Source organism: Canis lupus, chromosome 10 (assembly GCF_048164855.1).
Source record: "Canis lupus baileyi chromosome 10, mCanLup2.hap1, whole genome shotgun sequence".
Lineage (NCBI taxonomy): Eukaryota > Metazoa > Chordata > Mammalia > Carnivora > Canidae > Canis > Canis lupus.
This window is the reverse complement of record NC_132847.1, coordinates 75,819,011-75,833,146: the sequence shown is the minus strand read 5'-3', so window position 1 is coordinate 75,833,146 and position 14,136 is coordinate 75,819,011. Positions and strand designations below refer to the sequence as shown.

Here is a 14,136-nt window from a genome sequence, read left to right as displayed (position 1 = left end):
TATTTTCTTTCATTGTTTGAAGGGGGCATCTAAAATCCAGTGAACAAAAAATAAAAAATAAATAAAATCCAGTGAACAAATTAAGGCTCTACTGAGGGAATTAAGCTTAACCATATTCTTGACTGAATGTTTTCTGCCTTTTTAGCCGGAAGGTATCAAAAAGGAAAGTTACGCTGGTGTTACTCTGGACCCAAGGGGTATTTACGGTAGGCAAAGTGATTTTGTATTTTACATATTGTCTTTCGCGCCGGAAATTAAAGTGTAGAGGCAACCCGAAACGCTGTTTCTCAAAATGTTATTTGTCTGAAATAAGAAAAATCCACTTCTTAGTTCATTGACATTCTTGATAACATATGTTCTATCCCAATCTGGATAGGTTTAGAACAAAGGAAAAGAATTCCATTAGTTTAAAGTGCAAAGCATTGAAATGGTAATGATTGGATCACTTCTCTTCGCTGTTGGTCATTTTGTACCTATCACAATAATAATTTACAATATTTTCTTATAGAATCATCAATCCAAAGAACACCTAAGAAAAACCCATTTCTGTCCTTCTTTAAAAAAAAAATTATTTATTTATTTATTTATGATAGACATAGACAGAGAGAGAGAGGCAGAGACACAGGAGGAGGGAGAGGCAGGCTCCATGCAGGGAGCCTGACGCGGGACTCGATCCCGGGACTCCAGGATCACGCCCTGGGCCAAAGGCAGGCGCTAAACCACTGAGCCACACAGGGATCCCCCATTTCTGTCTTTCTTAACACACATTATTTGGAAACACAATAATGCTGATTAATCACTTAACTAACCCATTCCCCATTGTTCCTGCTTCCCTGTTTTTAACCTTCCATAAAGATATTCTGAATCTTCTCACAGTTAGAATTTTGCAAATATCTGAGCATTTAATCAAGGCATATATATATATATATATATATATATATATATATAATGCGTATATATTTATATGCATATATTTATTTGTAATGTATATACTTACATTTATGCATATATATTTATAAAATTTAGAATATGTTCAATTAACAATTCTTTTCAACAACAAAAAAAGACAGGCCTCCATAGTTCTTATTAAATGTTTAAAATCTGCTTCATGTGTCTTTTCTTTTTTTTTTTTTTTTAAAAAGATTTTTTTTTTAATTTTTATTTATTTATGATAGTTACAGAGAGAGAGACAGAGGCAGAGACACAGGCAGAGGGAGAAGCAGGCTCCATGCACCGGGAGCCCGATGTGGGATTCGATCCCGGGTCTCCAGGATCGCGCCCTGGGCCAAAGGCAGGCGCCAAACCGCTGCGCCACCCAGGGATCCCTCATGTGTCTTTTCTTTCAGTGATATAGCAAAGAAAAAAAGTTTACTTACAAATCAAGACCATTATACTCAGAGAGCCCTTCCTCTGGGGGTGCAAAGACTTCGGGCCTCTACCTCTCAGTCAGCCGAGTCTCATAAGCCGACTAAGGATGCGCAGCAGAAGGCAAAGCCCCTCCTAGACGCACACATCCTTAGGCTGTTTTCTTTGATTTCATCTTCACACAGACCCTCTTCCAGCCCAAGAGCAGAGATAGTAGAAGCGCCGAGGTCTGGGGCCTCCCGCAGTTACCTCCGGCCTCGGAGCCACAGTCCGTTGGCTCCTCTTCCTGAGTAGCCCTACGCCCCCTGTGCTGACGTTCCTGCAAACCGCTTTCCAAAACGGCCCTGTCGTGTAGTCCCAGGTGTGGACAGCAGGCCTGCGAGATGGGAATGGTCTTTTATCTGGGAATAGATCTCTTGAGCAAAAATCTTGGTTAAAAAAAAAGTAATAGGGCAGCCCCGGGGCTCAGCGGTTTAGTGCTGCCTTCAGCCCAGGGCGTGATCCTGGAGACCCGGGATCGAGTCCCACGTGGGGCTCCCTGCATGGAGCCTGCTTCTCCCTCTGCTTGTGTCTCTGCCTCTCTCTCTGTGTCTTTCATGATTAAATAAATAAAATCTTTTTTTTTTTTAAAAGAGAGAGATTACATAAGCTTAGGGTCTGATAAAAATCCTCGATTATTTTTAACTTCCTTTTTAAATTTTATTGTTATAATTGTTGACGAGGACGTGGAGAAAGGGGAGCCCTCCTGCACTGCGGGTGGGACGCAAACTGGTGCAGCCGCTCTGGAAAACAGTGTGGAGGTTCCTCAAAGAGTTAAAAATAGAGCTGCCACAGGACCCAGCAATTGCACTGCTGGGGGTTTACCCCAAAGATACAGATGCAGTGAAATGAAGGGGCGCCTGCTCCCCAATGTTCTCAGCAGCAACATGCCCAAGAGCCACACGTGGGAGGAGCCTCGGTGTCCATTGACAGATGATGGGTGAAGAAGATGTGGTCTACGTACCCAATGGGATGGTACTCAGCCATCAGAAAAATGAAATCTCGCCATTTGCAACAATGGGGATGGAACTAGAGGGTATTATGCTAAGTGAAATAAGTCATTCTGAGAAAGACAATTGTCATTTGATCTCACTCATGTGGAATTTAAGAAACAAAACAGAGGATCATAGGGGAAGGGGGGGAAGAGTATAACCAGATGAAATCAGAGAGGGAGACAAACCTCTTAACCGTAGGAAACAGCCTGAGGGGTGCTGGAGGGGACGGGGTGGGAGGGACGGGGTAACCGGGGGACGGGCATGGAGGAGGGCACCTGAAGGGATGAGCACTGGGTGTTCAGAAGCCTGATGAATCACGGCCTCCACCTCTGAAACTAATAATACATGATACGGTAATTACCTGAATTCAAATTAAAAAAGAATTCTGTGTAAATCTAATAATTTTCTTAAATTCCAGGTGTCATTAGTAGACGGAAAGAGTTCCCATACAGGATACCATTAGACTTGGTCCCCAAAACAGAAGTCAAAAGGATTGTGAGTGTAAAAGGTAAATTGACAAGTGTTGTTTTTATTTCTCCTTTCCCTTTATGCCTCAAAACAACAATCAAATATCCTGATTATCATTTCTCCTCTCGTCTGCTCCGCCGCATATGCACATCCACCTTTAGGGGAACCTTGCTCCTTCCTCACCTTCAAACCCGCAACCACTTTTCTGACTATTTTCTTCCATTGGCCTGATGTAGGGGGAACTTTGTTCTCCCAGCTTGGGGGGCTGTTGTTGCCCTCAAGGCTTCTCTCGGGGTCTCCACGACCTCAGGGGGCACCGTTGGGTGCCCCCGGGGATGCAGCGCTCTGCTGGACGGCCGGGCCGCGGGGCTCCCCCCACGCTGGGCTCCCCTCCCTGGCCTCCCCCTGGGGTACCCCCATGCCAGGCTCCCCCCTGCCCCAGCCTCCCCCTTGGCCCTCCCCACCCCCGCCTTCCCCCCCCACCCCCAGCCGCTCCCCCCACCCCCAGAAGTTTTGCAGGGGTGGCGGCGTCCCTGGCTTCCCCCAGGTCCCCGGCCACTGTGATCCCATCTGTGTGACCAGGATCCTGGGGTGGGCCCGGCACCACCACCAGGCTGTCTGCTCTGCTTGCTGCGAGCGATTGACTGAGGCGGCTTCCGGCGTCCAGAGCTGGCAGGTTGAAGGGCAATGAACTGGCCGCGTGGGCTCCGCAGTCCGCGGCCTGCTGAGCGTGCCCTCTCGCCAGCATATTCCAGTGGCATTTCCAAAAAGATTTTCATTCATTTATTCATTGATTTATTTATTTGAGAGAGAGCGAGCAAGCGAGCACAGGGAGAGGGAGAGGGGGAAGCCGACTCCCCCCGGTGGCATTGTTAACCCTGTTTCTTTTATTCATTTATTTTTAAAGATTTTATTCATTTATTTGACAGAGAGAGAGAGCATAAGCAGGCGGGGGGGGCGGGGAAGCAGGCTCCCCAGTGAGCAGGGAGCCGCCTCGGGACTCAACCCCAGGACCCCGGGGTCATGACCTGAGCCCAAGGCAGACGCTTCACTGACTGAGCCACCCAGGTCCCCTTGGTGTTTCTTTTACATTCATATTCCTAACCAGAGCTTTTTGTGTCTCCCCAGCTAAGGAGTAATTCAACTGCCTGGATAAACGGGAAAGAACAAGGGGGGCACCTGGGTTGCTCGGTCAGTTAAGTGTCTGACTCTTGATTTCAGCCCAGACTGTGATCTCGGGGTCGTGAGATCAATCCCTGCATCAGGCTCTGCACTGGGTGTGGAACCTGCTTAAGACTCTCTCTCTTGCTCTCCCTCTGCCCCTTCACCCCTTGGCCCCTTACCCCCACGAGCTCCCTCACACGTGCTCTCTCTCTCTCTCAAGAAAAGAAAGAAGAGGGTTAGTTACTCTTCTATTTAAAATACACCATTCCTCAGCGGTTGATAGAAATTGATTGATTGTGTCTACCCTGACTTGTTTGTTTGTTTACTACAGGAATGCTCATGGGTGAGGTCATGTCTGCCGTTCTGAGTCAGGAAGGCATTGACATCCTCACCCACCTCCCCAAGGGGAACGCGGAAGCAGAACTGATGAGCGTTGTCCCAGTGTTCTACGTTTTTCACTACCTGGAGGCAGGAAGTAATTGGAATATTTTTTCTCCTAATTCATTAATGAAAAAGCAGAGCCTGAAGAATCAGCTGAAACAAGGTAAAAAAAAAAATTCTATTTTACATATTGTGCATAAAAATCTTGTGATTTTTAAACTAAGGATGCAATCAACTAATATGTGAGTTTTTATGAATCATACAAAAGGGGAATTGTAAAGCTTTTCTGCAAAAAAGAAAAATCACGAGATAGACACAATGATATAAATAAATACTGTTTTCTGTAGCATTTTGGCCTCCCTTACCAAAATGCCTGGACGAGAGACAAGACCCCTGCATTCCAACCTCAGCAGAGCGCTTCCTTCCCTCTTGAGTGAGCTCAGAATGTCCCACTTGATAATTCCCAATTCAAGCGATTCATGATTCCCACACTTTGGGGAAGTTGAGGGTTGGCCCCAGAGCACACACTCGCCGCCCGGCACCCAAGGGAAGGCCCCTTGCCGGGAGCCCGTCAAGCACTGGCCGTGTGGACGGCGGGCAGGGCAGCACGTGTCTTTCTCTGGTGCCTCCTAGGGATGGTGAGCATCACGTCCTACCGGAACGCCGACTACTCCTACAGCATGTGGAAGGGCGGAGACGCTAGCACCTGGTAAGCAGAAGGCCTTCGTTCCCATTCTCATCCGACAGGTGCCCACCAGCCACGGAGGACGATGAAGGCTGTGCCTCTGCATGCGCCCCGAGCCCGGCTAGTCCTTACCCCGCACGGCTCACCATCCTGGCCCAGGCCTCTCCCGTTTCCTACCTGGGTCACTGCCCTTCCAGCCTCAGCCCGCCCCCCTTCGTCTACACTGAGCCCAGCAGCTGGCGTCGCCCCGCTCACAGCATAAGTCGGGGCCCCCGCTCAGAGCCCTCTGGGAGCTCCCCATCTTACCCAGAGTAAAAGCCAAACTTCCCTGCCATGAACCACGAGGCCCTGTGGGGTCTGCTCCTTCTCACTTCCCAGCTGCACCCCGACTGCTCCCTTTCATTCCCCTCACGCCCTCTGGCCCTTCAGGTTCCTTGAACATCCAGGCGCTTCCGTCTCAGGGCCTTTGCACCGACTGTTCCTCTGTCCAAAACGCTCCTCGGGTATCAGGGGCTGGTTCCCTTCATCCCTCGGGTCTTTACCAAAAGTCAGTGTGGATCATCTACAGATCATTCGGTCTAAAATTGCATCCCTAAAAAAAATAATAAATAAATAAAATAAATAAAATAAAATAAAATAAAATAAAATAATAAAATAAAATTGCATCCCGTTCCCATCCCCATATTTCATATCCTGCTCCCCAGCTTTCCATTTCTTCTTAAAATTGATCGTTAACATTCTTACTTATCTCAGTAGGATGTAAGCTCCCTGGGGGCAGCTGCACGTACGCCCAGCGCCGGGCGCATACCTGGCACACAGCAGGTGCTCACTAAGTGCTCAGCGAAGCAGAACAACTTCCTCGTTTCTGATGACGGGAGGGCAAGCGCCCCATTAACGGAGGGTGCACGTGGCAGCGTGTCTTCTGCAGACTCTGTAGCTCAGCCCTGTAACTCGTGAGAGGCCCCAGGATTCCACCCTTGACCGCCTTCCCCCTGCAGTCCCACCTTCGCCCCCGACTTCCATAATTTCTGGCTCCCTGTGGAGTCCCTGGGCCTAACTTCTTTCCTAAGCTCCAGATCCACATTTCTAGGGACCTGGGTGCCAAAGGCCCTTCAGCCGGGACCCATGCCAGCCCAGTCTTCTGTCTGGGTTTCCTTGATCCGTGGGCAGCAAATACTCTACACATTCGGACCTTCCCTTTGCCTGTGGCTCTGCATCCGGTCGGTCACCACGTCCCACGGGCTCTACCTGAAAGCGGGTCTAACCCTGTGTGGGCGGCACACGTGAAGATGTGCGGGCCCCGGAGCACGCCGGCCAAGGACAGCAGCCGGGACGCGGGGGGCCGGGCTTGGGGACCAGCGAGGACCAAACGCCCCTCGCCCGAGGACGCGCAATAGCTTCTCAGTTAATAACTGGGGCCTCTGGGAGTTCTGGGCCAGGCTGAGCGGATGGTGTTCAGCCAGAAGCACAGAAATATTCGGGTATCGTCCCACTCACTCCCCGAGTTCCCTGGGAGAAGCTTGCACAGAGGAAAATGCCCAGTACCCGAATACTTTCAAAGTATTTTTTTTTGAGAACTACAAGGAAGGTAACAACAAAAAAGGGGTACAAAACATCATTTTAATGGTTTGGGTTTTTTTAAGATTTTATTTATTTATTTATGAGAGGCCCAGAGAGAGAGGCCGAGACCCAGGCAGAGGGAGAAGCGAGCCCCATGCGGGGAGCCCAACGTGGGACTTGATCCCGGGACCCCAGGGTCACGGCCTGAGCAGAAGGCAGTGTGCAACCACTGAGTCACCCGGGTGCCCCAATATCATGCATTTTATTTTATTTTATTTTATTTTTTAAAGACTTTATTTATTCATGAGAGACACACAGAGAGAGAGAGAGGCAGAGACACAGGCAGAGGGAGAAGCAGGCTCCATGCACCGGGAGCCCGATGTGGGACTCGATCCCGGGTCTCCAGGATCACGCCCTGGGCCGAAGGCAGGCGCTTAACCGCTGAGCCACCCAGGGATCCCCGAGAAAGAAAAATGAAAAGGAAAATTTTTAAGCGAGAGGGAGCGTCAAGGGCTGACTCAGAGCGTCTGAGGAGCGGGCGGCTGTGGGCGGCTCAGGCTGAAGGGCCGCGGGGCCGCGGCAGGAGAAGGGGCGTCGTGGGGCCGTGAGCCAGATGCTGGGGAGCTCGTGACAGATGTTCGTGGAGGCAGAAATTGCTACAAAAAGCAAAAGAATGAAAACAAGAAACCTCGGCGCCCGGGACGGCGGCGGCCCCTTGCGAGGGCGGGTGGGTGACGGCGCGAGGGGCGAGCTGGGCGCTCCCGTGGGCGCGGGCGGACTCGCAGGCCTCAGACGAGGCTCCAGGTGTCCCAGCCTGTCCACGCCGCACCACCTGGAACCTTAGGGTTTTTCTCTCCCGTGGCTCGTGCCCGTCCGTCAGGGCCCCGACTCCAGACTCTGCCCCACCGCTACTGTCTTCAACGTCAGAGTAATCTTGTTTTTGATCCTCAGGCACCGGGTTCGCGCGCTGGTCACGGCGAGGCCGCGGCCGCAGAGGACGCGCCATTCACATTTGCCGACGGAGGGTTTTTGCGGCTCTTCCTAGAATCTTCTCTTTCCTTGTGAAGTGCTACAACCTACTTTAGAATTGTTTGATTTAAAATACTATTTTTCTTTTAAAGAATAAATGTTGTATTAAGTAAAAACACACTATGGGGCGCCCGGCGGCTCCGTGGTCGAGTGTCTGCCTTCGGCTCAGGGCATGACCCCCGGGTCCTGGGATCGAGTCCCGCACGGAGCCTGCCTCGCCCTCTGTGTCTCATGAATAAATAAATACAATCTTAAAACACACACAGACACATAAAAAACACTATGAATTGAAAGCCAAAGGGGTCGACCACCTAAAATTATTTGATTTTTGCCTTAAAGGTTAACAGCGTTTGCTCTGAGAGTGCTCGGACAGGTGCAGAAGTACATAGGCCAGAACCAGAACTCAATCTGCAATACTCTGCTGTGGCTGACGGAGAACTGCCAACTGGAGAACGGATCTTTCAAAGAAAACTCCCAGTACCAACCAGTAAAGTTACAGGTAAGGAAACCAAACGCACAGCTGAGCACCAGTTTTACTGACAAGTCGGAGTTCCGTTCCTATTCCAGCAGTTTGAGGGGGAGAGAAGGTTCGTGCCCCTGTTGGGAGCACCCCGCGGGCCGCTCAGCTCGACAGGGCGGAGGAGGGACGGCTGTGGCCGCGCCGGGGTGCGCGGGGGCAGGTGCTGGAGGACCCAGAGCAGGGCCATGTCCCCTCCGTCCACGCGCCCCCGGTGTAGACTCCCAACCGCAAGTCCTGAGCCTCACGGACGGAGGCTGTGGGGTGTTGCCCTGAAAGGTGGGGCCCCGTTCACGTCCTGTTAGTGGGAGAGGCTGGGGTCGGGCCCCAAGCTGCGGGGCCAAGCACTGTGCGGGGTGAGGCCCACGGTCCCTCCCCACGACTCCACTCTGGTGCCTCCTCCCCCTCTCCTCCCACCGTGATCCTTCGAAAGCCAACAGTGTTCTGGGGTGCTTTGCTTTGGGTTGTTTTCCAAGATCTTACGATTCATTTCTGAGACACGGAGGGGTGAGCATGGGTGAGCTGGGGGGTGGGGACCTGCAGGCAGGACGTCGGGGTGCTCAGGGAGCGTTGGGGCACTTGGAGGGGCGTCGGGGTGTACAGGGGGGTGTTGGGGCATCCAGAGGGGAGTTGGGGTGCCCAGGGGGCGTTGGGGAACCCGAGGGGGGCATCGGGACACCCAGAGGGGAGTCAGGGTGCCCAGGGGTGCCCGGGGGGATTCAGGGTGCTCAGGGGGTGTCGGGATGCCCAGGGGGAGTCGGGGTGCCCAAGGGGCGTCGGGGTGTCCAGGGGGCAGTCGGGGTGCCCAGGGGGCATTGGGGCACCCGGGGGGAGTGGCGCGGAGGGCAGGGGCCTAGAGTGCAGAGATGGCATCGGAACCAGGGCTCAACGGGGTCGGGAAGCCCTGGGGGGGCCGCAGGGTGGGGGTTGGGGGCCAGGATGCCCACGTCCAGCTGAGGCCCGGGGCTGCCCGGGGAGGCCACGGGGCGGACGGTCGCCTCACTTGCGGGACACCGGCTCAGCCTCCGTGGGAATCATTCCTCATTTTCAGGGGACCTTGCCTACTGAAGCCCACGAGCACTCCTTGTACCTCACGGCCTTCGCGGTCATTGGAATTAGAAAGGCCTTTGACCTGTGCCCACTGCAGGTAAGGCCTGGCCTCCGCCCACGGCCTGGGTGCCCATGGCCTGGGTGCCCGTGGCCTGGGTGCCCGCGGCCTGGCTGGGGGCCGCCTTCACTGGCCTCTGCTCGGAAACCCCGGGGCCGCACGGTGGCGGCGCGTGCTGCAGCCCCTTCAGCCCCTGCTTGCGGGCCGGCGAGGACACGGAGGTGCAGGCGGGGTCGCTGTCACCGTCTGGGCTACGGAGCCACGCGGCGGGCGTGGGGCCGGTCAGCTGTGGCCGGGGTCTAGGACGCGGCGCCCCCGCTGCCTGCCCGCGAGTCTCGTGAGGCCACCCGGTGCGCGTGGCGCTGGCCTGCAGCCGAGGCGTCTCGTGGCGGGGACTAGCGGGAGCCGCGCCAGCTCGTCGGCGTCCTGGGGCCCGGGCTGGACGCGGAGGCCGGACGCCGAGGGCTCGCCTGACCGAGTCAGCGTGGGCCTCCGGGGAAGGGACGAGTGTCCGGCCTCGCGCCCCGGCCTGTAGATCAGCAATGACTTGGACTCGGCCCCCGAACCCGCGTGGATGCGGAAACACCCGGGGGTTGGCGGGGCTGCGGCCGCAAAACCAAATACCCCGTTGGCTGTGTCCCAAGGCCGTGGCCCCTGTGCCCCGGGGCCTGCAGGAGGCAGGGCCTGAGGGCCCCCCCAGTGCCTCCCCTCGGGCCCCTCCATCCCCCGGGCCCTCCCGGCCGGGCTGCCTCGTGGGCGGGTGGCAGGCCCCGGAACCCAGGCGTCCTCTGCTGTCGCTTCCAGAAAATCAACGCGGCCCTCACCAGGGCGGACGCCTTCCTGCTCGAGGGCGCGCCCTCGGCCCGCAGCACCTTCACGCTGGCCATCGCCGCCTACGCGCTTTCCCTGGGGGACAGGACGCACCCGCAGTTCTACTCCATCGTCTCGGGGCTGAAGAGGAAAGCTTTGGTTAAAGGTACGGCTCGGTCCTGCCCGGGCGCCGAGTAGTGACAGGCGGCGGGCACGCTCACTCGGGGCACGCTCACTCGCGGAGCTGGAGCAGGACGCGCTCCCTGGGCGAGTGTGCAGGACCCTGGCCCCACGCCCGGCTCCGGGCTCCAGAGCTAAGGCCACAGACTGGAAGGAAAACGGGCCAGGTCCTCTGACACACGGTCGTTACGGGGACGGACACGTGTGGGGAACAGGTTGGCGGGAACCGGTACAAAGGACGCGGAAGCAGGGAGGGGACCCGGGACTGGGTGCGGCCTGTAACCCACGGCTCCCTGGGAGGAGCCCTGGGGACGTGGGGGGAAGGATGTTCCGGAGGAGGAGCCACAGGTGCACACGCCCGACACGGGGCCGCCCACCTGCACACACCCGTGCGCGTGCACAGCTCCCAGCCGCCCGAGAACCCGGCCGAGGTCGGGCCTGCACACTCCCCTGGCGGCTCCTGGTTAGGACCCTGCACGGCCTGCCTGGTCCGTCGCCCATCACCCGGCGCCCGGGGCCCCTGGAAGCCCAAATCTTCAACTTCCACTTTGAGTAGAAAGGGAAGGCGTCGGAGGGTTTTTAGCGGCGAGGCGTGCCCACCGCCAGGTGCCTGCACTCTCCACCCTGGCTTGTTCTGCACCCGCCTCGCTCTGTATGTATTTCATCCTGGAAAATAAAAATTCCGCTTCCTCTGGGTCAAGAGTATAGAAGTAGAAAGAGGGTGGCAGTGACCCCCGGCCCTCTGCTGGCTGAGGTTCTCTAACAGCTTCATAAATGCAACGTGAGGTGAACCAGTATCTACAAGGTTTGATCTTTTTTTTTTTTTAAGATTTTATTTTATTTATTCATGAGAGACACAGAGAGAGGCAGAGACACAGGCAGAGGGAGAAGCAGGCTCCATGCAGGGAGCCCGACGCGGGACTCGATCCCGGGACCCCGGGGTCACACCCTGGGCTGAAGGCAGGCGCTAAACCACTGAGCCCCCAGGCCGCCCTGAGATTTGATTTCTGTCATTTTAAAATGACCGAATCTTAAAAAAATAATGATAAAAATAAAAATGAATCCTAATACATGCCTCCCACCACTCGTATAGGACTTTAAAAACAACACAAAAGAATTGTCTTGGGTCTTGTAAGATAGGGATCATGAAATTATAGCAGTTACGGACAGATCTTAAGAATTCAAATAACATCGAGCTGCAGGTATCCTTAAAAAGCAAATTTTCAACCTAAATACAGCAGCTGCTCTGAGTCTCTGAGAGGGAAGGGAAACATTGTCCAAACTCACGCAAATAACATAATCATGAATTGCAGACAGTTATGTCGAAACCTCGACTAATCTTCAAAAACGATTTCCAAATATGCCTTACCGGTTTGTTTGTTTTTTTTAAGATAATCTGTTCAAAAAACGACGTAGAGTGACAAGGTTCAATTACTAGAGCCGCCACGAGTGTAATTTAGGCCCTGACTTACAGGAAGCATCGCACGCGTGGGATTCTTCACATTGGAAAGTGATTATGAGACTGAACCAAGGTGTCGGGCACGAGCTCCTAATTGCCGGGACGTGGATTTTTTTTTTTTTCTTTTTCTGTCGAGGAGAAAACTTGTCCAGTCCATCCCACAGTGTCCGTGGTAACAGCAAGGCTTCCTGCGCGTGCGGTGCTTCCTGGTGGATTAATCGTCCCGTTTGGGGTCTCAGCTGAGTTTCGCTGCCAGGGAACAGTCCTACATACCCCGAGGACCCAAAAGTCAGTCCCTCGGGGCTGAGGGAAGGGTCCCCGTGGCCGCGGTCAGTCCCTCGGGGAGCAGAGAGCGGAGCTGGGTGCTCTGGGTGCTCGAGGGACCAGTTCACGGAACTTCCCGCTCCCGAGTGCGTGTGGACTTTGCCCCACGACCTCGTCCAGCAAAGACAAGCAGCACAGTCTCAGGGACCCCGCCCTGTACTGGTCACCTCCGCGAGCTGCTCCTCGCAAGCGAGTAAGAAACGTCCAGAACGCCAGCGGCCACCACCAGAAGAAACTTCCGGAAGCCCGCTACACTCACGTCACCTCCACGCGTTTCTCGACATTAATGAATGCGATCTGTTGGCTTCAGGTGACCCCGTCGTCTACCGTTTTTGGAAGGACGACCATCAAGAGCAAGAGAGGTCCACGGCGACCGCAGGCACAGCTCGCACGGTGGAAACCACCGCCTACGCTTTGCTCACCTGTCTGAGCCTCGGAGACGTCGCCTACGTTAACCCGGTGGTCAGGTGGCTGTCGGAGGAGCAGAGGTACGGAGGCGGCTTCTACTCAACCCAGGTAACGCGCCCCCGTCCTGCCGTCTTGACGACGTGTGTCCTGTCTCCCCCACTGCACGTGTCGCAGCGGCGCGACCTCCGCACGCGCACACACGGCAGATACGCCCCGGGTCCCTTCACGGGGTTAGTGGCACGGCCAGCGTCAGGGCTCCCGTCTCCAGACTCTAACCCTACTGTGTCCCTTAGGGATCCTATTTTTTTAAGATTTTATGTATTTATCCATGAGACCCCCGAGAGAGGCAGAGACCCGGGCCAGGGGCGAGGCAGGCTCCCCACGGGGACCCCAAGTCGGGGCTCGATCCGGGACCCGGGGTCACGGCCTGGGCTGCAGGCAGACGCTGTGCCCCGAGCCCCCGGCACCCTCTGTCCTGACCCCGCTGACCACGAGGGCCCACGAGTCCGTCACATCCTCTGCAAGGGCCCTGTGGACAACGCCCCACGCTCTCTCCCCACAGTGAGTGACACGCACGTGGGCTCGTACAGCTGAGGAGCTCCCGGCGAAGGCCGTGGCGGGCGTGCACCTGGGGTCCCCGCGCGGGTGTCCAGGGTGACACGGCGTGTCTGCGTGTTTAGGGAACCGAGAGCGAGGGCGTCCTGCACGACGACTGCGGTGCCGCTCGAGTTTGGGGGACCTTGGGGACGGGCATGGGCCTCTCAGGGAAGGCCGTCCCGGGGTTCGCATGCCACGGCCCGTGACGGGGGTGGGGGGGGACATAAGGGACAGCCCTGAGCTGCTCACGTTCCCCGGCTGCATAGACGAGGACGAGGAGGCCGACAAGAATCACATTCATCCATCTCTTCCTCCATCAACTACTTGTCCCACAGCGCGCGTGGGTACCTGCCACAGGCCACGGCGCCCGGAAACACTGGGCAGGGAGGGGACGCAGATGGCTTTGGGGGGGACGGGGGCGGAGGACCTCCGGGGGGCACCTGCAGAGACGAAGGACCCAGTCGGGCACAGACTCGGTGGCAATGTGCACAGTGACTCACCTGGGGGCAGGCACTCGGGGTGCTCCGGGCCCCTGCCCCGGGGCCCCTTACTGCCGCTCCCTCCTCCTCCCTCCTCCTCCAACCCCTGCTGCACCTCCCCCCCCCCCCCGCCCCACCCCTCACCCTCCTCTCTACCTTCTCCTCCCCCTCGTCTTCCCATTCCTCTCCTCCTCCCTCTCTCCCACCTTCCCTCCCTCTCCACCTCCCCCTCCTCCTCCCCCTCTACCTTCTCTTCCACCTCCCCCTCCTCCTCCTCTTCCTCCTCTTCCTCCCCTCTACCTTCTCCTCCCCTTCCCTCTCCGCCTCCACCTTCTCCTCCTCCTCCCCTCCTCTTCCCTCTCCCTCTCCCCCACCCCCTCCTCTCTGCCTTCCCCACCCCCTCCCTCTCCTCTCTACCTTCTCCTCCCTCTCCCCCTCCCCCTTGTCTTCCCCTCCCTCTCCTCCTCCCCCTACCCTCCCCACCTCCCCTCTCCCCCTCCACCCCTCCCTGTCCTCGCTACCTTCTCCTCCTCCACCTCCTCCACCCCTCCTCCCCCCCACCCCCTCC

The 14,136-nt window shown here is 55.9% G+C and overlaps 1 protein-coding gene across 1 annotated transcript in view; it reads left to right on the top strand.

The window, feature by feature from the left end:
- C5 (complement C5) overlaps positions 1-14,136 on the top strand; it is a 74,733-nt gene that overhangs the window by 42,480 nt on the left and 18,117 nt on the right. Inside the window, exons 22-29 of the mRNA XM_072842585.1 lie at positions 146-206; positions 2,818-2,907; positions 4,363-4,575; positions 5,046-5,121; positions 8,026-8,185; positions 9,255-9,350; positions 10,116-10,287; positions 12,395-12,600. Coding sequence (XP_072698686.1) covers positions 146-206; positions 2,818-2,907; positions 4,363-4,575; positions 5,046-5,121; positions 8,026-8,185; positions 9,255-9,350; positions 10,116-10,287; positions 12,395-12,600 — 1,074 coding nt within the window. The remainder of the gene's footprint in view (positions 1-145; positions 207-2,817; positions 2,908-4,362; positions 4,576-5,045; positions 5,122-8,025; positions 8,186-9,254; positions 9,351-10,115; positions 10,288-12,394; positions 12,601-14,136) is intronic.